The sequence below is a fragment of the Piliocolobus tephrosceles genome, chromosome 5, assembly GCF_002776525.5.
Source record: "Piliocolobus tephrosceles isolate RC106 chromosome 5, ASM277652v3, whole genome shotgun sequence".
Lineage (NCBI taxonomy): Eukaryota > Metazoa > Chordata > Mammalia > Primates > Cercopithecidae > Piliocolobus > Piliocolobus tephrosceles.
In genome coordinates this window covers 129,915,887-129,940,549 of record NC_045438.1, presented here as the reverse complement: position 1 = coordinate 129,940,549, position 24,663 = coordinate 129,915,887, and the positions used below count along the sequence as shown (strand labels likewise).

The window sequence follows — 24,663 nt, the reverse complement described above, 5'->3', positions numbered from 1 at the left end:
TTCTTTCTTTCTTTCTTTCTTTCTTTCTTTCTTTCTTTCTTTCTTTCTTTCTTTCTTTCTTTCTCTCTCTCTCTCTCTCTCTCTCTCTCTCTCTCTTTCTTTCTTTCTTTCTTTCTTTCTTTCTTTCTTTCTTTCTTTCATCTCTCTCTCTCTTTCTTTGTCTTTTGTTTTCTTTTCTTTCTTTTTTGAGACAGGGTCTTGCTCTGTTACCCAGGTTGTTCTGCTGTGATGTGGTCATGGCTTGCATACTGCAGCCTTGACCTCCTGGGCTCAAGTGATCTTCCCATTTCAGCCTCCCAAGTAGCTGAGATTACAGGTGCATACCACCACACCTTGCTAATTAAAAAAATTTTTTTTGTAGAGACAGGGTTTCACCATGTTACCCAGGCTGGTCTTGAACTCCTTAGCTCAAGTGATCCACCCACTTTGGCCTCCCAAAGTACTGGGATTACAGATGTGAGCCACCATGGCCAGCCTTAAAATTATTTGTTCTCAGTTTTGGGGTCTTGGCTGTAACTGAGACAACACCACACAACCCATTACATTAAATTAGTTAATTAATTTAGTTTTTTAAGATGAGGTCTGCCACCCAGCCTGGAGTGCAGTGGCAAGATCATGGCTCACTGCAGACTAGAATTCCTGGGTTTATGTGATTCTCCTACCTCATCCTCCCAAAGTGCTGGGATTATAAGTCTGAGCCACCTTGCCCATCTGGTGACCCATTTTAACGTCCTGTTCTTGGTGTGGTCAAGTTTAAGATGATTATATCTTCCAGATTGGTTGCTCCTGTATCATTATTGATTAAGCTTTTTATCCTTAAAGTTTATTTTGTTTGATATTGATGTAATTATACCAGCTTTTTTCAGGTTACTATTTTTCAGATGTATCTTTTTCCATTTTATGACTTTCATCCTTTTTGGCTTCTCCTATTTTAGATTTTGTTCTTGTAAAGGACATTTAACTGTGTTTTATTTTTAATGTATTCTGAAAGTCTGTTTTTAAAAAACTGGTAATTTTGACCTATTTACATTAATTGTAACTATTAATATTTTTGGAAATACTTCTACTCCCTGCCCTCTTTTTAAAATTTATTGACTTATCTATTTCTATACATTATTTTGTATTCTTTTTCAAATATGTCTTATCTTTTTATGTAATCTTTTTTCTCATGTCTGTATTTTTCTCGAGACATTAAAAAATATTTTATATTTTGCAACATAATTTCACTATCTGAAAAAAATGGGGGAGTCTCATTCTGCTTGGTGCTGTTTCTCCCAACTCTTGCCCTGAGTGGCTTGTTCCTGTTTTTTACATTTTTGGATTGGAAAGTAATGCACACACATCTATTTGTGGGAATGCTGGACAGCCTTGCTTGAGAAACTATTTATTTCTTTCTATGTGGTGCCTAGGAGTTTCACCAGCTTGGGACAACTTTATGTTAGTTTCTCAGAGGATAGAATTTCCAAAACTTCATAGATGGTATAAACTCAAGCCCCAAACCTATGTAAGGATAAGCTAGTTGTAAATTCCCAAGGGAGAATTTGCTCCCCGCAGCCCAGAGCCTCAACCAAGGTAGCTGACTTTCTTTTCTAGTCCACTCTTTCCCTGAGGGCTTAGCCCTTGATTCACCTGATATTAAACAAGGTTGGGGATGGGGTAGGTCTCATTTCTAGCCTCTCACCCTTGTGAAGGATCCAAGGCCTTATTTATTTATTTATTTATTTATTTATTTTTGGTTATTAAAAAAACAAAGCCCCATAGAAGCTGTGGTTTCAGGTTGCTTTTTATTTTAGTTTCTATGCTTAAAAAAATTGAGATATAACATATACTCAGAAAAGAGCACAAATCTTAAGTGCACCATTCAATGCATGCTTCCATATGATACACTCTTGTAACTATCTCCATGGTCAAGATATGGAACACTTTCTGTATCCCACGTGATTCCTTTGTGCTTTACTCCAGCCAGTAACACCTCCCTCCCACCCATAAAAGTAATCACCTAACACGGTGAAACCCTGTCTCTACTAAAAAAAAAAAAAATACAAAAACAAGCCGGGCGAGGTGGCGGGCGCCTGTAGTCCCAGCTACTCAGGAGGCTGAGGCAGGAGAATGGCGTAAACCCGGGAGGCGGAGCTTGCAGTGAGCTGAGATCCGGCCACTGCACTCTAGTCCGGGCGACAGAGCGAGACTCCGCCTCAAAAAAAAAAAAAAAAAAAGTAATCACCACTTGACTTCTATCACTGTATATTAGTTTTGCCTGTTTTTGAACTTCATATAAATGGGATGGTGCAGCATATATTCTCTATTTCTGGCTTCTTTTGCTCAGTGTTATATTTATGAGATTCATCTTTGCAGTTGTGACACATTCGTTCTTTCATTTCAACTTATCGTTGCTCTATAGTATTCTGTAATATGGATTTAGTACAGTTTATTTGTTCATTCTACTCTTGAGGACATTTAGATTGTTTATAGCTTTTGGTTATACACTAAGCATTCTTGTAAATTTTTTTTGTGGACTTAAGCACTAGTTTGGTGGGTATATACTCCAAAGGGAAATTGTCGAGTCGTAGATTATGAATATATTTAGCTTTAATAGAAATTGTCTTTTTAGAGTTTGTCTCTGAACTAGGAGCCAGACAAGTTCATGCATTACATTTGATTGAAATGTCTCTTTAAGTTTTGAAAATCATTTCCCACTCCCCACTCTTTGTTTTGGCTGGCAACTTTTTTATTGTGGTAAGATATATTAACATAGCATTTACCATTTTAACCATTTTAAGTGTACAATTTAGTGGCATTAGGTACATTCACAATGTTGTATAACCATCACAATGATCTGTTTCCAAAACTCTTTCATCATCTCAAACTAAAACTCTCTACCAATTATACAGTAATTCTCCAATGGTAGTGCTAAGTCTCAAGAGTGTGAGTCAAGATGCAGGAGGCAGAATTCTGAAGAGCATGCTTGCCGAGCAGTATGTCCAGTCACTTGCCCTGGAGTGATCTAAGACCTAGTTAGAGTTGGGCTGTCTTCTCACAAACCTACCATCAAGTGGCCATTATAGTGAAGCCAGAGTATGATTTGTAATGACAGGGCAAGTTGGATCACACTCCTGAACAGCAATCAGTTTTGGAAGCACGACATACGTAACACTAATTTTTTTGAGGCAAAATTGCTTTGGGTCAAACAGTGGTTTCAGATTGTATTTGGGAACCAGGGCTATTTGTAGTCAGGGCAGTGTTCCTTGTCTTGGCGCATCCAAGGGTGGTTTAGGACAGATTATGTGAATTATTAAAAAGCTTTCTTCTGTTAGTTTCCAATTGTTCTTTCTGTCCTGTGATTCTAGGGCTGATAGCACTTTTCTCCTTGGCCAGCTGGCTCCCTTTTAGGCTTTGCCAATGGGTGTGCTGGAAGGATGCTGGAGGAGAGAGAAGGGACTTGCTCTTTCCTGATTTGCCTCTTATTCCTGACACTACTGCATCCACGACAACTCTTCACTCTGGCAGCAGCACTTAGTCACAGGCCTGGCTTTCCCAGCCCTTCCAGAGCCAGCCCCATGTGCCTTTCATGGTACCAGCATTGTGTATTCCCTCTCTGAGCTCCTGAGGTAGCAGCACCAGCTGGGCAGCCCCCTCACTTCTCTGCTCCAAGTTCTAATAACTCCATCCTCCTCCCAAGTCCTAGGGATGCCAGCTGCTTCCTGCTGTTACTGTTATATCTCTGTGTGCCATCAGTATGCCTGTTAGCATTTTGGGTCCTTTTAAGGGAGGAGACCACCCCTCATATTGTCTTATGCCCAATTTCTGCCTCCAGAGAAAGAAGTAAAAACTAAAAGGCAGAAATGAAATCCACAGGCAAACAGCATGCACCACGCCCTGGGCCTGGTAGTTAAAGATCGACCCCTGACCTAACCAGTTATGTTATCTATAGATTCCAGACATTGTATGGAAAAGCACTGTGAAAAGCCCTGTCCTGTCCTGTCTTGTCCTGTCCTGTTCTGGTGCATGCAGCCCGCAGTCATGTACCCACTGCTTGCTCAGTCAACCATGACCCTCTCACGCGGAAAGGGACAGGAATTGCTCACTCGGGGAGCTGGGTTTTTGGAGTCATGAGCCTGTGGATGCGCCCCGCTGAATAAAGCCCTTTTCTTCCACAACTCAGTGCTTGAGGGGTTCTTGTCTGTGGCTCGTCCTGCTACACTTTAACTGTGTTTAACCCATCCTCCATATTAAATTCTCTAATTCTATTTGTTACAATAGCTGGTGTAACAAATTTTCTGTTTTCCTGACTGGAGCCTAACTGATAACTTCTGTCTTGATAGACGTACCAATGGAATAGAAAATCAAGGAAATGTTATGATCCAAGTTAAACACTGTTAAATAATTAATGAGTATTAACAATTCTGTCAACAAAATCAACTTGGGGCCGGATGTGGTGACTCAACGCCTATAATCCCAGCACTTTGGGAGGACAAGGCAGGTGGATCACTTGAGCTGAGGAATTTGACACCAGCCTGGCCAACATGGCAAAATCCTGTCTCTACTAAAAATACAAAAATTAGCAGGGGGTGGTGGTGCACGCCTGTAATCCCAGTGAAAGGAGAGGCCAGCTAGGCTTCTTAAGTCGAGTAAAGGCTCAGAAAGCTGTGAAACTCACTCATTTCCTGCATCAAGCCTTACTTTAGTCCTAGATAAATAATATTGAAGATATATGTTTAAAATATTCTTAACACCAGGATTTGTGCTTGTGTTTTCTTCCCCAAGAAAGCTATAAACAGCGAAAATTTTGCTGTAAGCTTCCCTGTGTCCTCTCTCCCTTCCCCATGCTGAAACTAAAAGGAATGTTAATTGCCCATTTGTCTATGATCAGCAGACCTAATCTATGCTTCCAATTCCGATTCCTTGTAAAAATACTTTGTAAAATCCTGTGAGATCCTGTCTCCTTTGCCATGTCGCTGCAAAGTCATAAAGTAGATGAAACCTATGTTGCAATTCCGGTTTTCCTCACGATCTAAGACTTTTAATTGTTTTTGTTTCTTGCTCTAGTAACATCTCCCCACCGCACCCGCACGTATTTCCTGCCTTAAAAAGTTTAAAAAGTGATAAAAGAATCTAACACTGGCTACCTGCTCAGGACCCCTTCCACACTGTGGAAGCTTTGTACTGTCACTCTGCTCAATAAAGCCTACAGCTTTTTTTCTCTTAGTCCATGTCTCTATCACTTGCCACAGGCAGCTGCCATGCCAATTCTTTGGCGTGGCTAAGGCAAAACCTTTAGCATTACACCAGCTACTTGGGAGGCTGAGGCAGGAGAATCCTTTGAACCTGGGAGGCGAAGGTTGCAGTGAGCCGAGACCATGTCCACTCCAGCCTGGGCCACGGAGCGAGACTCTGTCTAAAAAAAAAAACAAAACAAATCAACTTGGCTCTACAGAAACACAAGCACATTAGTAATTGCCAGAGCTGTGGAGACGGGGAATGGGGTGACTGCTAATGGGTATAGGGATGCTTTCTGAGGTGATGAGAATATTATGGAATTAGATAGTGATCATGATTGCACAAGTCTGTGAATATACTAAAAACCAATAAATGGCACACTTCACAAGGTTAATTTTGTGGGATGTGGATTATATCTTAATTAAAACAAAATTTAAAAATCAATGTAACTGTCTCCTAGTCCCTGGCGTGCCTCTAAGGCCCTTCTTTAGTATTCAGTCTGTTTCTTACTGAGTTATAAGAATGGTCTTAGTCCTCAAGGACTAGCGAGTCTTCTCAAGAAGAGATGGAGTCCTTGCTGGGACAGGATGCTTTACTTTGTGTGGCCTCAACTATTCATGACATCTTATAGAGGTAGTATTTGCAGTGACATTATTTTGCCGCTTGTTGAACATAAGAGGAAGGTGGCTGAGTCACTCGGTTGCCCGCTGACACAGGACATCTGTGCAGAGGAATGTGTACATCTAAGTTTCTTACCCTTGGCATTGATGGCAGTGTAGGTCATTGTGATTATGTGGAGTGGCTCAATTCAGCAAGGATTACTAAAGTTTGTTTTGCACATGTTCTTTGATCAGAGTTCAGACACAGGGATGGAATTGAGGCACAGGGATTGTGTATGGGACAGTATCAGTGAAGATCCCAGTAGGGTGAGATACCCCAGCAGTCCCAGTGGTGGGAAGTCGTCACCACCACTAGGGCTGAAGGGACCAGGGAAGAAAATTGTGCTTTCAGAGCCCAGTAACAACTGAAGCCATGTGGAAGGGCTCTACCAGAAATGCAACCTCCAAGCAAGGAGGGAATGGGAAAGAAATACCCCACTTTCTCACTCCTGTAACTCTCCTGTCTTCTCTTAGTGCCTCCTCTTGGGTTAAACCCAACTGGAAGTCAGAGAATGAGGGAATCCCACTATGTAGGGCATGGCAGAGAAAAGTAGAGAATGGTTGGCAGGACATGGAGTGTCTGGCAATATGGCTTTGATGGAGTGACAGGGATTATTCATAATTAAAGTCATGTAAATAATTTTCACAATCAGAGCTTTTGGCACATTGCTGACTGCTGCTGTATCCATTTTTCCTTCCTTCTGGTTCTATGGAGAAAGTTTCCACCTGTCTTCAAAACCGAGGTCCTCCAAATGGGCTGTTGATTCCATGCCTACCTGTCTTCTCGGTGACCTTGTTCCACCAGTTTTCCTTTCTCCTGTATCTTCAGCATTGTCCTCTCCACTGGGTCCTTCTCAGCAGCAGTACCATATGCTCTCATGCTTTCCTTGTCAACGGAAACTTTCCCACTTCTCCCTTCGCTTCTCATTTGCAACCAGACTTCTCCAAACGCTCGCACATGGTATCTTCACTTTCCCATCTCCCATTAATGTTTCTTTCCCCATTTCTGGCTCAAATTATTTCTGGCATGAATTATTATTTTTTAGCAGCCTTATTGAGATAAAATTCACATACCATACAGTTCACCCATTTAAAGTGTACATCTCAATGCTTTTCAGTATATTCACAGAGCTGCACAACCATCACTGCAATCAATTTAGAACGTCTTCATCACCCAAAAGAAACCCATCCTCATTAGTCTCTATTTCCTCTTGACCCTCTCAGCCCCGAGGCAACCCCAGATTTCCTTTCTGCCTCTGTAGACATGCCTATTCTGGACATTTCATACAAATAGAATCATACAATATATGTTCTTTTGTGACTAGCTTCTTTCTCTTAGTGGAGTGTTTTCAAAATTTATTCATAGTAGCCTATATATCAGAACTTAATTTCTTTTTTTCTTTTTAAAGAAACAATGAGGTCTTGCCCTGTCACCCAGGCTGGAATGCAGTAGTGTGAATATGGCTCACTGCAGCCTCTAATTCCAAGGCTCGAGCAATCCCTCTGTCTCACAAAACTTCATTTCTTTTTATTGCTGAATAATATTCCATGGTATGGTTATGCCACATTGTATCTATCCATTCACCAGTGGATGGACATTTGGGTTGTTTCCACTTTTTGGCTACTGTAAAGAATGCTGCTGTGGAACATAAGTGTCCAAGTATTTTTTTTTGGACTTAAGTTTTCATTTCTCTTGGATATGTATACCTAGGAATGGAATTACTGCCTCCTAACTCCATGTTATACTCTTTGAAGAGCTTCCAGGCTGCTTTCCAAAGCGACTGTATCATTTTTCATTCCCACCAGCAGTGTATGAGGGTTCCAGTTGCCTTACACCCTTGCCAACACTTGCTATTATTTGTCTTTTTGATGATAGCTGTCCTGGTGAGTGTGAAGTGGTATCTCAGGGTGGTTTTGACATATGTTTTCCTATTAGCTAGTGATGTTGAGCATCTTTCATGTGTTTATTTTTATGTTTTTGAGACGGGGTCTCACTCTGTCCCTCAGGCTGTGGAGTGCAGTGGCGCCATCTTGGCTCACTGCAACCTCTGCCTCCTGGGTTCGAGCGATTCTCCTGCCTCAGCCTCCCAAGTAGCTGGAATTACAGGCGCGTGCCATCACGCTGAGTTAATGTTTGTATTTTTAGTAGAGACGGGGTTTCGCCTGTTGGCCAGGCTGATCTTGAACCCCTGACCTCAAATGATCTGCCTCCCAAAGTGCCTCCCAAAGTGCTGGGATTACAGACGTGAGCCACCGTGCCCGGCCTCCTGTGCTTATTAACCTTTTGTATGCTTTCCTTTGGAAGCAGGTATTTGGATCATTTGCTCATTTTAAAATTGGATATTTGTCTTTTTATTTTTGAGTTGTAATAATGTTTTATAGATACTAGTTCCTTATCAGATATGTGATTTACAATTTTTTTTCTCCCATTCCTTGGGTTTTCTTTTCAATTTCTTCATGGTGTTCTTTGATGCACAAAAGTTTCTGATTTTGATGAAGTCTAATTTATCAATTTTTTTTCTTTTGTTCTGCTTTTGGTGTCACATCTAAGATAACTTTGCCTAATCCAAGGTCATGAAGATTTATGCCTATGTTTTCCTCTAAGAGTTTTTTTTAGTTTTAGTTCTGAAATTTTAGGCCTATGATCCATTTTGAGTTAATCTGTTTGTGTGGTGTATGGAGAAGGTTCCATTTCCTTCTTTTGCAAGTGGATATTCAGTTGTCCCAGTACCAGTTGTTGAATCCCAGTAACTTTACTATTATATGGTATTGGAAACATATGGAAAAATTTACATGACATTCTCCCATTTGTTTTGGGGTTTATTCTTTTCAAAAGATTACTGTGTGTTATTTTGTTGAGGTTTCTGGATATATCATGGGGATGCCAAGATAAACATGTGTGTTCATTCTGCCAAGTTAACTAGAGTGTCTGGTTCCTGAGGGGATTTCAAAGCTGGGATGTATAAACACATATGTCCAATCTGGCGTGATCAGCTGGAATTGTCTACGTGCTTAACACTCATTTTCCCTGTTAGACTGAAGTGGCTTCCAGCCTCCATTACCATTCCAATGTTTAGCACTGCGTTGAATAAAGTGAAAAGGACGAACTGAATGAATGATGGAGTGAGGTCAGAAGAGTTGGTGGGCGTGGAGAGGATCACAGAATGTCTTTGGATAGAAGGAGGGATACCATGTCTCCTCGGACTAAAAAATGATGAGAATGCATTCAGATACAGATTACATGGTCAAGAAAGGAACACATGAGGGCAAAACATGGGGAAGGAATATGGGACTTCCCAAGGCTTTTCTGGAGAGAAGTTTGCATGGACAGACTTGGGATCCTCTGCAGATGTATTCTTGAAAGCCCAAAGTGGCTGCTACTATTTACATTTTTTTTTTTTTTTTGAGACAGGGTCTTGCTCTGTTGCCCAGGCTGGAATGCAGTGAACATAGCTCACTGCTGCCTCCTGGGTTCAAGCAATCCTCTTGCCTCAACCTCCTGATTAGGTGGGACCACAGGCATGCACCACCATGCCTGGCAAAATTTTAAAAAATTTATTGTAGAGATGGGGTCTCACCATGTTGCCCAGGCTGGTCTCAAATTCCTGGGCTCAAGCAATCCTCCCTCCTCAGCCTCCCAAAGGTCTAGGATTACAGGTATGAGCCACTGCACCCGGCCCTGATTTACTTTTACTGTTTTTTTTTTTTTTAGAGATGAGGTCTTGTGCTGTCACCCAGGCTGGAGTTCAGTGGCACGATCATGGCTCCTGCAGCCTTGAACTTCTGGGCATGAGCAATCCTCTTGCTTCAGCCTCCTGAGTAGCTGGGATTACAGGCACGAGACACCGCATTCAACTACTTTTCTTTGTCCTAAAATGAGTGTATTTTGTGGGCATGTCAGAAGACTTATTGAACTTTGTAAACCAGTTTTCTTTTCTGAAGTTGACTAGTTCTCAACTTCTTCTAAAGCATTTGCTAGTAGAAGAGTTTAGAAAGACAAAGTGCAGGTATTTTGAATCAGACAAAACTGATTTCAAATGGTTTTTCCAACTACTGTGTGACCTAGGAAAATTTCTTATACTTTCTGAGCCTCAGTTTTCTCTGCTGTGAAATGGGGAACATAATATTACTCATCCCAAGATCAGTGTTTAACTAAATGAGTTAATATGTGTGAAGCTCTTAAATTGATACCTGTTACACAACACCATGCTCAATTAAAAACTTTATCTAATTTCACTCTCCAAACCAATACTCTAGATTGTCTTCTTTTGAAACCACATCTCATTTTCAACTTCTGACATCATCTTCTCTGCACCCCTTCAGCCTTCTTTCTTTTCACCCATATGAGTATCAAGGTAGATTTCTATGCGTGATTGAGTCAGGGATAGGTCAAAGATGGACTTTTTCATCTTTCTGCTGTTCTTTGGGCCTTAGCAGCTATGCTTTTAGCCACTGACAATTTTGAATCTGAAACATCATGCCATTTTCAGCTATCTCTAGCTTTTTTTTCCCAAGTGAAGTTAATTATAGTTTTATAAATTAAAGTCATAGGACTAATTTTCACAGTGTTACTTTTAAGTATCTGGAAAATAATAGTCATTTCTTTATTTAACAGACATACACGAAAGAATGGGCTGACATTCTAAACCACAAAAGTAAGCATGTGGAAGAAGCTGTCAGAGAACTTATATCAATATTTGAGCAGATTTATGAAGTGAAATACACTGGGAAACTAGGAAAACAGTCGGGTAACTTTTCTTGTTACTATGTTTGAATTACAAGATCTACAGATTCGTTCTTATGTAAGCACCTTCTGCTTAGCAGGTACTGAATTCCAGACCCTCCTTTCCCCTGAAGCAAAGAAGGTGTTCAGCGTAAATCACATTGTTTGTACCAACAGTTTAAGCGCAGAGAGTTCTTTTTATTAGTTAAGGAATGGTGGGAACCCCCACCCCCGTCAAATCCAAGTTCCCAACCCAGGTCCATCATTGCAAGTTGGCCTTCCTATGGATAGCAGTCTCAGGCCTGCTATGCTAACTCTAGTTTTTTTTTTTTCTAGTGCAGCATTCTAATCAAGTCACTTTGACTATTTGATTTATTTTGCTTTTTTTTTTTTTTTTTGAGAAAAGTGAACCAGGAAAAGGTAAGTTCTATAATTTTATTGAATCTGGAAAACTTAATCTGGGTGAGACCATGTTTTAAGCCTTTTTTTCTTTTCCTAGATCCTTCTCTGTAGAGTAAGCTATGAATTCCTACTTAGAACTGTCTTTGGGGTTTGGGTACAGATAAATGGTACCCAGTTGAAGAGTGCATTCCCAAGGAAGAAAACACGATAAGAAAGCATGTATTCTCCATCATCCATTCCCCCACCCTAGTGATTAAAGGATGCCCTAAAAGGCTCCGTGTCGTAACTCTAACTTTTGATTCTGCCCACGCCCTCATAACCTTCATTCACTTTGCTTGACTGGGACTAAGAGAAACTTCCTTACTTCATCACATCTGTTCAGGCAAATTTGTATGACAAGGTGCCTGCAGTATTCAAAGTTGATGAAATAATTTTTACCTTATTGATTTTCCTGTTCTCTCAATAGGTTCTAATAGTTTCAGTTTTATTAATAAGCCTGAGAGAGAAGCTGTGAATTTGGATCCTCTTTATCAGGGGCAGGGAATTTTAAGAAAAGATTCCTTAGTAGGGGAGTGTTTTGCTTCCTAGATTATGGTTTAAGAACATGAGACTTTTAGCTTTGCTCAGATTATTGTCCTGTCCTAGATATCTCAAATCTTTGGATAAATTGGAAGCGAACAGCATATTTCATCTTAAAGTTTTGTTTTCAAGCTCTAAATAAGAACTGACTAAGTAAAACTTTGTAGTTGGAGGTTTTACTTGTTAGTATTGTAAGGGGATGTGCCTGTCAGTCACAATCCCTATTTGCTACACACCTGCTCTTCTCCCCAACTGCTGCTCAGGGAAGTAGTGTGAGGCTGGCTTCGAGCAAGGCTAGCCACTGACTGCACCAGGAGTAGGTCACTGACACAGTGTGCCACCCAGACTCTCGAAGGAGACCTGAGAGATGGCTCTGCCATACAGGAATGAAGTTAATTAGCTAATTACCAACATATTTGAAGTAGGGAATCTGTGGGAAGTTGGCTTTTTGGAGTGAGAGGAGAACATTCCAGTCAAGCAGAGATCCCATGAAAGTGAAATAGCAAGGAGAGAGAGACAGAGAGAGCGAGAGAGAGAGAGAGAGAGAAAGAGAGAGGGAGAACTGTGAACTGTACCTGGAACAGTGGTTCTTAAAGGGACTGGAAGGGATTTTGCCCCTGAGGGAATATTTGGCAAGGTCTGGAGACATTTTGGTTGTCACACGGTGTGTGTGTGTGTGTGTGTGTAGCGAGGGGGTTGCTACTGGCTTCTGGTGGATAAGGGCCAGAGATGCTGTTAAAAACCCTACAGGACAGCCCCCAGCAACAAAGAATTGTCCCACCCAAGATGTCAGTAGTGCTGAGGATGAGAAAGCCTGAGCCTGGAGTGAGAATGCACATCACACCTTTCCTCTTACAGTTTTTCCACTTCATTTAATTAGTTTTCATCACAAACGTGATGAAACACAAAATATATCATTTCATTCAAGTTAGAAAACTCAAAAGGTAAACAGATAATTTAGAAGGATAATAGGTAAAACTCTCTTAAAACTTTTCTGAACTCTAGATTGTATATTTACAGAGTGTATTTCTTAGTAGAATGACAATTCTATTGAGGTGGATAATTTCAATTGAATTCAAGGATGACTCCTACAGGAATAAATGCAAAAAACATTTTTTAAAAAACAGTTTTTAAAGTAAGAGCTTTTTAAAAAAGGACTTCCTAAGAGGGTTTGGCCGTGTAGAATACACGTAATGCTAAAAAGTCAAATGTTATTTTTTTGTTTTGTCTTTTGTCTACAGAACAGCGGAAACACGTTGTTTTTGGAAGTGAAACAGAAGAGGGTGAAAACAATGACTATGAGGCTAATGTTGTGAATGAGGTTAATACTAATGATAAAGAAGATGAATTTAAAAAGGTATTTATTGTGGAACAACTTCATGCAATTCACAGAATTATGGTTTATAGGATTATAGATAAGCCCCATATGGTGCTTCTTCCAGGCAGTTCTGCAACAAATCTGTATCTAATGTATAACAAAATCCATAAAGTATAATTTTCAATTTTATATTGTAGGCTCAGGCAATCCTTTAAGTTTTCCCCAGTATCACAGCTTTTGATGTGATTCCGTCAATCACAGTTTAGTAGTCACCTTCCCTCATTGTGATTGACCATGTTTTCTCATATAGTAAATGTGACTTCAGGGATTGGAGCAGCAATCAGTTTGACTCAGAATGGAGAACTTTGTTCTCGGTTATTGTGTTTAATGGTTAACTGTATTGCAAGTCCAGATTGTGGTTCACTTGGGGCTCAGGGATCTGCATTTTAAACTGGCACTGTGGATGACCACTCTGGACTCTCCCCCAGGAGAAGTCCTAGATAGGCAGATTTTCACGTTGTGTTGAAATGTGTTGAGAATGAAGGTTCAGAAGGGGCCTGGGGTTTCTTTTTCCTTCTTGGCCCTCACCGTTCTGGTCATGCATGAACTCTGAATGTCACTGTCACATTTGCACTCATTCCTGCTTTCTCTTCCCCGGGTCAGTTTTCTTTTAATCCTTCATACCCACCTTCTTTTCATTCTTTGTCTATTTTACCCACTTTGACATAATCTGATATAGTTTTAGAAATAAACAGCACACTTTTATTCCATTTTCACCTTCTTGCTCAAGGATTATATTGCCAGATAATTGGGAAATACTTTGCTGCAGCATCTAGACTTCTGCAGAGTTTAGGCTTCTTCTCAGTACCACACACCAGGCAGCTGTTAGCAACCAGCGGGTGTCAGCTGGAGCAGTCCCCTCTCAGAAGTGCTTATCTTCCAGTTGCATCACCTTTTGACACTGGCTGAAGTCCTTAGAGCATGATTGAGTACCCTCAGAACCTCTCCAATTGGGGGATCACTGGGGCTGCATTAGTGGTCACCTCCTAAATAGCCTCTGCCTCTCAAATTCATCCCCCACATTGCTGCCAGAATGGTGTCACGTAAAAATCTGATTATGTCACACCTGTGCTTTAGCCTGATCATTCACCAGCCCTGACTGTACCCCATTGCCACATGGAAAAGCTTGATATTCCTCTTTGTTCATGCCTTATTACTCTCTCTTCTGCCTCACCAACCCAGTCTCAGAGGGGCTGGGTTCTAGAGCAGTGAGGAACAGTATGGCCAGAGCCTTGCTCCGATGTGTGACTCATTGTGTAAGCAAGACATGGGCCCACATCTCTGCCTACCAGGCTCCAAACCTGTCCTGTGCTCTGATCAATAAACTTGGCTATTTCTCCCAAGGGAAGGAAGGGTGTGGAGAGAGGGTCAAACCACGGTCCCAGAGGGTGGAATTTTCATCTCATATATTTGAGTATTGCACATTTTAAAATACATTTATCCACCAAGCTGAGCTTCTTGAGGATGGAGACTAGTTATCTTCTTGTGCCCACGCCCTTAATCATTGAGAAATGTACCACATTTAAAGTGCTTCAGTTTTGTCAGGTGAAAATTGAGTATTGAGCCAGCCAGGATTGCTCTGAACATACTGTGTGAATTTTGGTTTTTGAATGAGTTCCTTTGGTTTGCTAGGGTGTTTATGCAAACACATTTTTCATGTATTCTTGCTTGTCTAAAATAACCAGACAAATAATTTAGGATTGAATTTATTTCCACACTGTCATTGAAATTGTACAGTTTATTATTTGTTGCCTTTCACATGCCACAACTAATGTTGTATCATTGTTTTGGGGATGCTTGAGTGCTTGAGGTTTTTTTGGAGCAGAGATACCAAATTTAATTGATTTCTTATTACAGGAGTGTAAAGAGGTCTTTGCTTTTTTCTCTCATCAATTACTTGACAGTCTTCAAAAAGCTACACGATTATCTCTGGACACAATGAAAAGAAGAATATTTGTTGCAAGGTAAGTTGGAAATATGCTAATTATATCTGGTAATCATACTTACATTGTAATGTGAATAGCACCTATAATAAATTTACTAATTTTAAAAACTATAAAATTTAAAATATAGCATTCATTAAAAGACTGTATGAAAGTATTTGTGTAATACTGCAAGAATTGTAGTCAAAGGAACACCCATGTTCCCTACACCCTGCCTGAGATAAAAAAGGCTACCAGTCCTCTCATGGGTCCTCTCCCTTCTCACCCAAAAGTAACTACTATCCTGAACTTGGTATTTATCATTGTCTTGGTTTTCTTCACAATTTACTATGTTTTTGTATCCCCAGTCCACATATCATTTAATTTTGCCTGTATTTGAACTGCGCTTGGTATACTGTTTTTGAGATTCATCCATGAGGTATAGTTTTTTATGCTTCTGTGTAGTTGGAGTATACATAGTCTGTTTATCCATTCTACTGGTGATGGTGATTTGGGTTGCTTCCGTTTGTGGCTATCATGAATAAAGCCTCTGTGAGCATCTTGTAACCGTCTCCTGCTGCACCTGCTAAGAGTGGGTTTGGTGGGTCCTAGGGTATGTGGATGCCTCATTTTACCAGGCAGCACCTAGTGAGAATGCCCATGGCCCCTCATCCCTGCAGACAGTATTATTCAATTAAAAAATTCTTGCCAACATACAGGGTGTGAAATGGCATCTCATCAGGATTTTAGTTTACATTTTCCTGGTTACTGATGAGATTAAATATACTTTCTTGTGTTTATGGGCCATTTGTTGTTTCTCTTCCTTAAAATTTGTGTTCCTAGTTCAACCACGGTGGAAGACAGGGTGGTGATTCCTCAAGGATCTAGAACCAGAAATGCCATTTGACCCAGCAATCCCATTACTGGGTATATACCCAAATAATTACAAATCATTCTCCGATAAAGACATATGCACATGTATGTTTACTGCAGCAGTGTTCACAATAGCAAAGGCTTAGAACCAGTCCAAATGCCCATCAATGATAGACTGGATAAAGAAAATGTGGCACATATATACCATGAAATACTATGCAGCCATAAAGAAGGATGCGTTCATGTCCTTTGCAAGGATATGGATGAAGCTGGAAACCATCACTCTCAGCAAACTAACACAAGAACAGAAAACCAAACACCCCATGTTCTCACTCATAAGTGGGAGTTGAACAGTGAGAACACATGGACACAGGGAGGGGAACATCACACACCAGGGCCTCTCTGGGAGTGTGGGGCTAGGGGAGGGATAGCATTAGAAGAAATACCTAATGTATATGACGGGTTGATAGGTGCAGCAAACCACCATAGCATGTGTATACTTATGTAACAAACCTGCACGTTCTGCACATGTACCCCAGAACTTAAAGTGTAATTAAAAATAAATAATTGTGTTCCTTTTTTGGTCTGTTTTTCTATTGAATTGGATTAATTCATAAGTATTCTTAGTATATTACATTATTGATGATAATATAACAAATGTCTTTTGTCAGTTTTGCCTTATCTTTTCATTTTCTTTATTAATTTTCATTTTCCATTGCCGAGTTTTAAAAATATTCAAATTTATCAGTTTTAGTGATTTGTGGTCTTTTTAAAGAAACCAACTCTTCCCTACTTCATAATGTCTTCCAAAACTTTTGTATTTTTGACCTTTATATTTAGGGTTTTAATTTACATAGTATTGATTTTTGTGCTTAGTGTGAGGTAACAAATAAATATAATTTTTTTCCATGTGGTTAGTTGACCAAGCAAAATTTGTTAAAAAATCAGCTTAGTTGTGAGGTCGGGGGGGAAGTTATTTAAGTTGCACTGAATCTATAGATCAATTTGGAGAGAATTAGCATCCTTACAAATATTGAGTCTTCTATTCAGAATTATGTACTACCTGTGCATTGATATGTCTTCTTTAATATCTCTCTATGATGTTTTATAAATCTCTGTGTAAAAGTCCTACACATTTTTGTTAGATTTATTCCTTGCCTATTCATTGCTGATTTTTAATTTAATTGTACTGTTCAATTCTCCCAGTGTGATTGTGGATTTATTAAATTTTCCTTTTGTTGCTGTGTTGTTAGGTGCATACAAGGTGATAGTAGTTAAACCTGCTTAAGAGCACTGTTCCTTTTATTTTTATTTGGCAAATCCCTTTATTTATATTAATCCTGATTCCTCACAATTCTCTTTAGTTTGTCATTAATTTACTTTACCAACTTTTTCTGTGTAACTGTTTCGATCTCTTTACTTAAGCCTTTCTCTGTACTTTTTAGTTTTACCTCTTAAAAACATTGTATACCTGATAATTTTCCTTCAATCTCATTATCTCTGTCTTAGTGAGTGTAATTCTTTTGCATTTATTGTGATTTTTGATATAGTTGCACTTAATTTATGACATTTTATTTTGTGTTTTCTTCTCACTATTCTTTTTCTTTGATTCATTTTATTACTATTGTTGTCTTTGGGGTGGATAATTTTCACCATTTATTCTCTTTTCTGTACTTCAGTTTTTTAAGTGATTACCCTTAACTTTAGAATGCACGTATTTTGCTCCAACTAAAAAAACTACTGGCCAGGTTCACTGGCTGACGCCTGTAATCCCAGCACTTTGGGAGTCTGAGGCAGGCGAATCACTTGAGGTCAGGAGTTCGAGACCAGCCTGACCAACATGGTGAAACCCCGTCTCTACTAAAAATACAAAAATTAGCCAGGCCTGGTGGTGCACGCCTGTAGTCCCAGCTACTAGGGAGGCTGAGGCAGGAGAATCGCTTGAACCTGGGAGGTGGAGGTTACAGTGAATTAAGACTGCGCCACTGCACTCTACCCTGGGTGACAGAGTGAGACTCCATCTCAAAACAAACAATAACAACAACAACGATGTACTGTCCTTAGTTTTGCAGTTTTCTAGTCTTATTTCTGACTACAAGGGCTTGACAAGCTTTACTCACTGAACTGTACACATTTTATTGCTGTTTGATGTTTTAGTTTTACCTTTGTGTGAACACTCAAAAATAATATATTAAAATAATTTATTTACTGGCATACTTTATTAAAATCTCCAGGTTCTCATATACTTTTTTGTATCCCATTGGTTCTTCAGTGAGGATCTGTGAGAAGCAGACTCTCTTACCCTTCTTTGTAAGTCTGAAAATGTTTTGCCCTCATACTTTCATAACATTTTGGCTGGATATAAAATTTTTCTTTGTCTTTTAGCACTTGGAAAGTATTTCTTCATTTTTTTTCTGAGTTATGTTGCTGCTGATGAGAAGTCTGCGTGAGTCTAACTGAATATTCTCTTTTAATCCTTAATGTTTCTGCAGTTTTCTTACCCCATGTGGATTTGTCTTTGATCCTGCTTTGTTCTCAGAGCACACTTTCTATTTGAGGGTTTATAGCTTTCCTTAATGCTGGAAAAAACCTCAGCAATTTCCCCTTTAGTTATTGCTTCCAGGATATTCTTTCATTGTCTTCTTCTGGAACTCCTATTAATTGAATGTTGAATAGAATGACCACATAATTTATTGTTCCAACTATGGAACTTTTGTGAGTGAAGGGGCACTGTCCAGATGAGGTCCCAGGACACAGTGAACCTGGAACTGTCCTGGGCACACTGGATGTGTGGACATTTCGTATGTTGGGGCTTCTCTTTCTCTTCTTCTTGTCTCCTAATGACTCTGTCATCTATGTCATCTTTTTGTCTTTCTGAGCTACATTATGGGCAAGTATCTCTGTATCTATTCTAAAGATTTTGTCATCTGTGACGTCTTAAATATTTCAAGGAAAAATACTTTTTCCTTATTCTCTAGATATGGTATTATTTCTGTCTTTTTAGTTTAGCAATTTTTTAAAACATTTTTTTGGAAGAGTCTTCATATATCACTGAACATTTTTCCTTACTTTAGAGCTTGTTATCTGGGCATTAATTTTTATCTGGAGTGAGTTTCTGTTTCAATTTTGGATTTGGTTAGCTCTCTTTCTTATCCTTAGACATATTCACGCATACTTGGCTTTTAATGTGCAGGCTGTCTTTGAGCGAGAGCTTTGTTTTTGTGTTTCTTTCTCCTTCCCTCCCTCCCTGTCTACGAGTTTCACTTTTGCCTCTAAATGACACTCCAGAACCAGGTTTTATTTCTTCACAGTTACTGGTCCCTGGAGAGATATTGGGGGTATGGCAGGTTTGGCCAGGGAGCACACAGGAGGCCTGACTTAGTTACTTATTAAGGAATCTGTGGACGTGCTTCTTTTGCCCCAGGTCTGCCTCCACTGGAAAAGCCGTAGCTGCAGGCAGTAGGTTGACAGACCTTGTCTTGCAGCAGCATCTGCAAGATAGGTGGGAGAGCATCATCTTAGTTTTTGGCCTTAAGTAGTGAGGCTGGCCGAGTCCCTGTCCCTCATTGAGTCCTGTCCATCGTCTATATTTCACCAGAGCCAACCTCCCGACGGTCACTGCCTCTTTCCAGCCCGGAAACCTCGCTAGGCTGTCCTTGTGTTTCTCTCCATTTCTACTTCCTGGAGATGCTTACCTTGTATTTGAGCATTCTTGTGTCCTTTATCTCCCATCCATGATTGTGATGGGTTTGGCAAAAAGAAGCTTTTTTGAAGGATGCACTCACTAGGCCACATTGATTTACAAGTTCTGCGGCAATTCAGCAATTTTTGAGGAGGCATACATGAGGATAGTACTAAAAAATCCTTACTTGTCTAAAATGTCTTTCTCTTATCCCCACAAACGAATGCTAGCTTGGTCTTCTGGGATCAGAATCCCTTTCTCTCATACTCTACAGAGGCTGCTCCACTGGCTTCTTTGGTTTCAATTTATAGAGGAGAGTTCTGCTGCTAATCCGATTTTCCCTTCCAAGTAACAACTTGTATTTGTTTTGATCCTTACAGGATTTCTCTTTTATTCTTGAAATTCACGAATTGCATGTTTAGATGCAGGTGGGTTTTTTCCCCCCATTAATCCTGTCAGGCACATAGAGAATCTCTTCAAAATGAAAAAACAAGCCTATTCTTAAGGTTAAAGGAGTGCTTTGCTTTCATTTCCCATATCTACACAGTATTCACGTGCTGCGTCTAGGTAGTAAGCATCTCTGAGCGGAGTGACCCTCTGGAATTTACTTAACCTCTCCCTACCTTGGTTTCCTTATCTACAATATGAAAATAACAATAATCATACGGTCTGCCTCACAGAATTAATGTGAACATAAACTGGTAATTTATGGAAAGTGCCTGGCATACATTAAGCTTTCAAGAAATGTTACCTATTCTTACCTTTTCTCTAAGTATTTTCTCTCTCTTTGTATTTTGCATCTGAAATTTTGGAGAATACCTTCAGCTGATTCTCTAATTTGCTGTATAAGGTACCGAATGATCTAGTGCAGGGTTCACTGCCTCTATTATTCAGCTGTTCCTTTATACTTTATGAAAACTCTTTCTTATTCTCAGATTACACACTTTGAATCAATGCCCACACGAATTTTATTGCAACATCTTGAATTCCACTGGGAGACTGTGAATTGAGGGGTTTTGTTTGCTTGCTTGCTTTTTGTTCAGTCCTTTCCAATAATAGGTTTATCTGGGAACCCTTGGCCCTGAGTGCTAAAAGTTGGGTCTTCACTTTGGAACTGTGGCCTCTATGTTTCTTGTGATCTCCTCCCACCCCCATCTGCTTGTATTTAGAAATGGAGATGTAAGTTTTCAGTAATGACAGTATTTCTTGCACTCCCAGAGAAAAAGACAATGGACAGTTTGCATTTATTACAACTTTGTCTAGAATGGGGTGGAGGTTGAGACAGAGGGAGCTGTGCTAGCCAGAGTAATTTGCAGCTCTGCGGGTGTCCTTCATAACTGGACTCAGGCGTCTGTGCTGCTGTCTGTGCATGAGAGATATTGTTTAACAAAGTGGTTTTTGGAAAGCATGGACCAGACACGTCCTGTTTAATCTTGTAAAAATATAGACAAAGAAGCATATAAAGGTATATGCTGGTGATCTCATCCTGTATCTGTTGCAGGGCTAGGAACAAAGAATGCCTTTAGTAAACATTGTTAAAGGTTATTACTGAGAAAAAACAGCATTAAAATAGTAGAAAATGTATATGAGATTACTAGTTTGCTTCTAAGACTATCGGGTCATTGTATTTTCTTAGTTCTCTGCAATTTAGGGCTCTGTTATAAGTAATATTCTCTTTGTGTAATGTGGCCTTTTAAAAATGGTCTTTATTGTTAGGACTGAATTTTGTAGCATAATAAACTGTTAATGAAATTTTAGGTTAAGGTTAATCAGCTAAATGTCCATCTCATTGCAGCCATTATGGGCGAAAGCGATCAGAAGATATTATTTCCTTTATAAAAAGTGAAGTACATCTTGCAATTCCTAATGTGGTAAGTATTATTAAATACACTGATATTTTGGTAAGTTACTTAAGAAGTATAGTACTAGAACTGAGCTTTCATTTAGGGTGACGTTCTGGTCCTATGTATTTTTTCACTTTCCCTCACTATTTAACAAATTGGAAATGTCATTTATATCTGTTATGAAAAAGTCACTTCTGGGACGGGCACAATGGCTCACATCTGTAATCCCAGCACTTTGGGAGGCCAAGGTGGGCGGATCCCCTAAGGTCAGGAGTTCAAGACCGTCCTGGCCAACATGATGAAACCCCGTCTCTACTAAATATACAGAAATTAGCCAGGCGTGGTGGTAGGTGCCTGTAATTCCAGCTACTCGGGAGGCTGAGGCAGGAAAATTGCTTGAACCTGGGAGGTGGAGGTTGCAGTGAGCCGAGATCATGCCACTGCACTCCAACCTGGTTGACAGAGCAAGACTCTGTCAAAAAAAAAAAAAAAAAGTTACTTCTGTATTAGCTCATGGTGTATTGAAAGCCTTGTGAAAGAGTTGAGTTAGCCATCTGTTCTGCCATCAATTAGCAAGCACCTTACCAATTGCCTTGTTTTTCCTTACCTCAGACATTAAATTATCTAAATAAAATCATCACAGTTGTCCAGATCTCTACCCCAAACACATGTCTGTGAGGCATCCCACTAAGGTAAGGATGGCAGAAGAGAAAGATAAAAAGAGCCTGTGCCGTGCCTTCCCGTGGCACTTATCTCTACAACTACCCCAGCTGCTGATGGGCATCTGGAACTCCAAGCCACACGGGATGGCTGAGCTGCCTTCTGTGATGGGTCAAAGGATAAGGCCAGGCAGAAACGTGACTCACCTAAAACCACCTTTACGTGGTCTGACCTCCTGAAGGATAGCATCCTAGCTTATTTGGCACATTTCAAAGAACTGAGATCAGACTCTTGGTGGTGTAGCTTCTTCAGTTACTTTGTTTCATGGATTTCTAACACATAATCTGTAATTTCCCACTGCATTCTGCCACCCCCGTGGGGAAAAGGATGACCAGTACTAGTTTGGCCTTTTTAACAAAATCGAAATGTCATTTCTGTTATTAAAAAGTTACTTCTGCATTAGCTGGTGGTGTAATGAGGCTTGCAGGAATCGATAGTGGGAAAACTTCAGGATAGAGAAAATCTGCATCACCCCCCACACCATCTTCCTCTGTCATTCTCCCCCTCAAAGCAGCCTTCCACTGGGCCAGCTGAGGCTTGCCCCACTCAGTGGGGAGTGGAGGTGGTGAAAATCGAGGGATGGACTGTATGTGCCGGCAGTATTACACATTTGTTTCTTCTTTCCGCAGGTGATGATTCCTAGTTTGGATGACATTCAACAAGCCATTAACCGTATGATCCAGTTAACCCTGGAGGTCAGCAGAGGAGTGGCTCACTGGGGGCAACAGCAAATCCGTCCCATGAAGTCGGTCATTCCCAGCCCCACCACTACTGACCTGACCCATCAAAACACAGGAAAACTGCTGAAGAAGGAAGAAAGTAAGAATGTAAAATTAGTCAATGATCTTACTGATCCTTCTTAGATTTGATAGCATATAGATTTTTAAATTATTTTATATGTTTGATACATTTCACATTTAAAAAATAGTGTGTTTCATCTTAAACGTAACATGCAGGCATTTTTTCCTGGCTTTGGGTGGTGGGTGAAAAGGATTTTTAAATCTCTTGTCTACTATGATATCTTAAGTTAAAAATTAAAATAAGCCTTAGCACTAATTTTACTTTCTGCATGATAGTAGGTTGGATAAACTTAACGTAAACATAAATTCGTCGCTTAAGTAATTATGAATGTGATATGATAGTGACCCAAAATTTCATGAACCTTTTTTTTTGACACTTCCTGCATAGAAAGAAACTGGTTTATTTTTTATTTTATTTTATTTTAGTTCCAGGGTACGTGTGCAGGATGTGTAGGTTAGTTACATAGGTAAACATGTGCCATGGTGGTTTGCTGCACCTATCAACACATCACCTAGGTGTTAAGCAAGCATGCATTAGCTATTTTTCCTGATGCTCTCCCTCCCATCACCCCCCATCAACCACCGACAGGCCCCAGTATGTGTTGTTCCCCTCCCTATGTCAGTGTGTTCACATTTTTCAGCTCCCATTTACAAATGAGGACATGTGGTGTTTGATTTTCTGTTCCTGCATTAGTTTGCCAAGGATAATGGCTTCCAGCTCCATCCATGTCCTTGCAAAGGGCATGGTTTCATTCTTTTTTCATGGCTGCATAATATTCCATGGTGTATATGTACCACATTTTCTTTATGCAGTTTACCATTGATGGGCATTTGGGTTGACTCCATGTCTTTGCTATTGTGAACAGTGCTGCAGTGAACATAGGCGTGCATGTATTCTTATAATAGAATGATTTATATTCCTTTGAGTATATACCCAGTAATGGAATTGCTGGGTCAAATGGTATTTCTGGTTCTAGGTCTTTGAGAAATTGCTACACAGTCTTCTACAATGGTCGAACTAATTTACATTTCCACCAACAGTGTAAAAGCATTCCTATTTCTCCTAGCCTCATCAGCATCTGTTGTTTCTTGACTTTTTAATAATTGCCATTCTGTCTGGCGTGAGATGGTATCTCATTGTAGTTTTGATTTGCATTCCTCTAATGATCACTGATGTTGAGCTTTTTTTTAATATGTTTGTTGGCCGCATGAGTGTCTTCTTTTGCCAAGTGTCTATTCATGTCCTTTGTCCATTTTCTGATGGGGTTGAAAAACTGATCTCTTCAACTGGTCTCTTTAACTTTCTAATGGGATTGAGAAACTGGTCTCAAAACTATGTAGCTTCCACTGTGGTTCAGGGAAAGGCAAATTGAAAACAACAAGATACTAGGTAAGGCCTAGTGTGGTAGCTCACGCCTATAATCCCAACACTTTGGGAGGCCGAGGCAGGTGGGTCATCTGAGGTCAGGAGTTTCATATCATCCTGGCCAACATGGCAACACCATGTCTCTACTAAAAATGCAAAAGAATTATCCAGGCATAGTGGTGGGCATCTGTAATCCTAGATACTGGGGAGGCTGAGGCAGGAGAATCACTTGAACTGGGAGGCGGAAGTTGCAGTGAGCTAAGACTGCACCATTGCACTCCAGCCAGGGCGACAGAGGAAGACTCTGTCTCCAAAAAACCAAAACCAAAAACACCTCCAAGATACCAGGTAAGCTACACGACCAGATGGCTCAGAACCCTATGGCACCTTTTCTGTGTTGCTTTCTCAGCTTACATCTATGGTCTCATGGGGTGTTCCCTACAACCAGCTAATAAAGGATGAAAAATCTCAGGACTGGTCTATCCGAATTGGCTTAAT

At 40.1% G+C, this 24,663-nt stretch overlaps 1 protein-coding gene across 3 annotated transcripts in view; it reads left to right on the top strand.

The window, feature by feature from the left end:
- The window catches only part of DNAH8 (dynein axonemal heavy chain 8), a 322,448-nt gene that overhangs the window by 75,930 nt on the left and 221,855 nt on the right, over positions 1-24,663 (top strand). For all 3 annotated transcript variants that reach the window (XM_026448101.2, XM_026448099.2, XM_026448100.1), the window contains 5 exons: positions 10,492-10,624; positions 12,822-12,937; positions 14,816-14,922; positions 21,231-21,306; positions 22,629-22,818. In XM_026448101.2, coding sequence (XP_026303886.1) covers positions 10,492-10,624; positions 12,822-12,937; positions 14,816-14,922; positions 21,231-21,306; positions 22,629-22,818 — 622 coding nt within the window. The remainder of the gene's footprint in view (positions 1-10,491; positions 10,625-12,821; positions 12,938-14,815; positions 14,923-21,230; positions 21,307-22,628; positions 22,819-24,663) is intronic.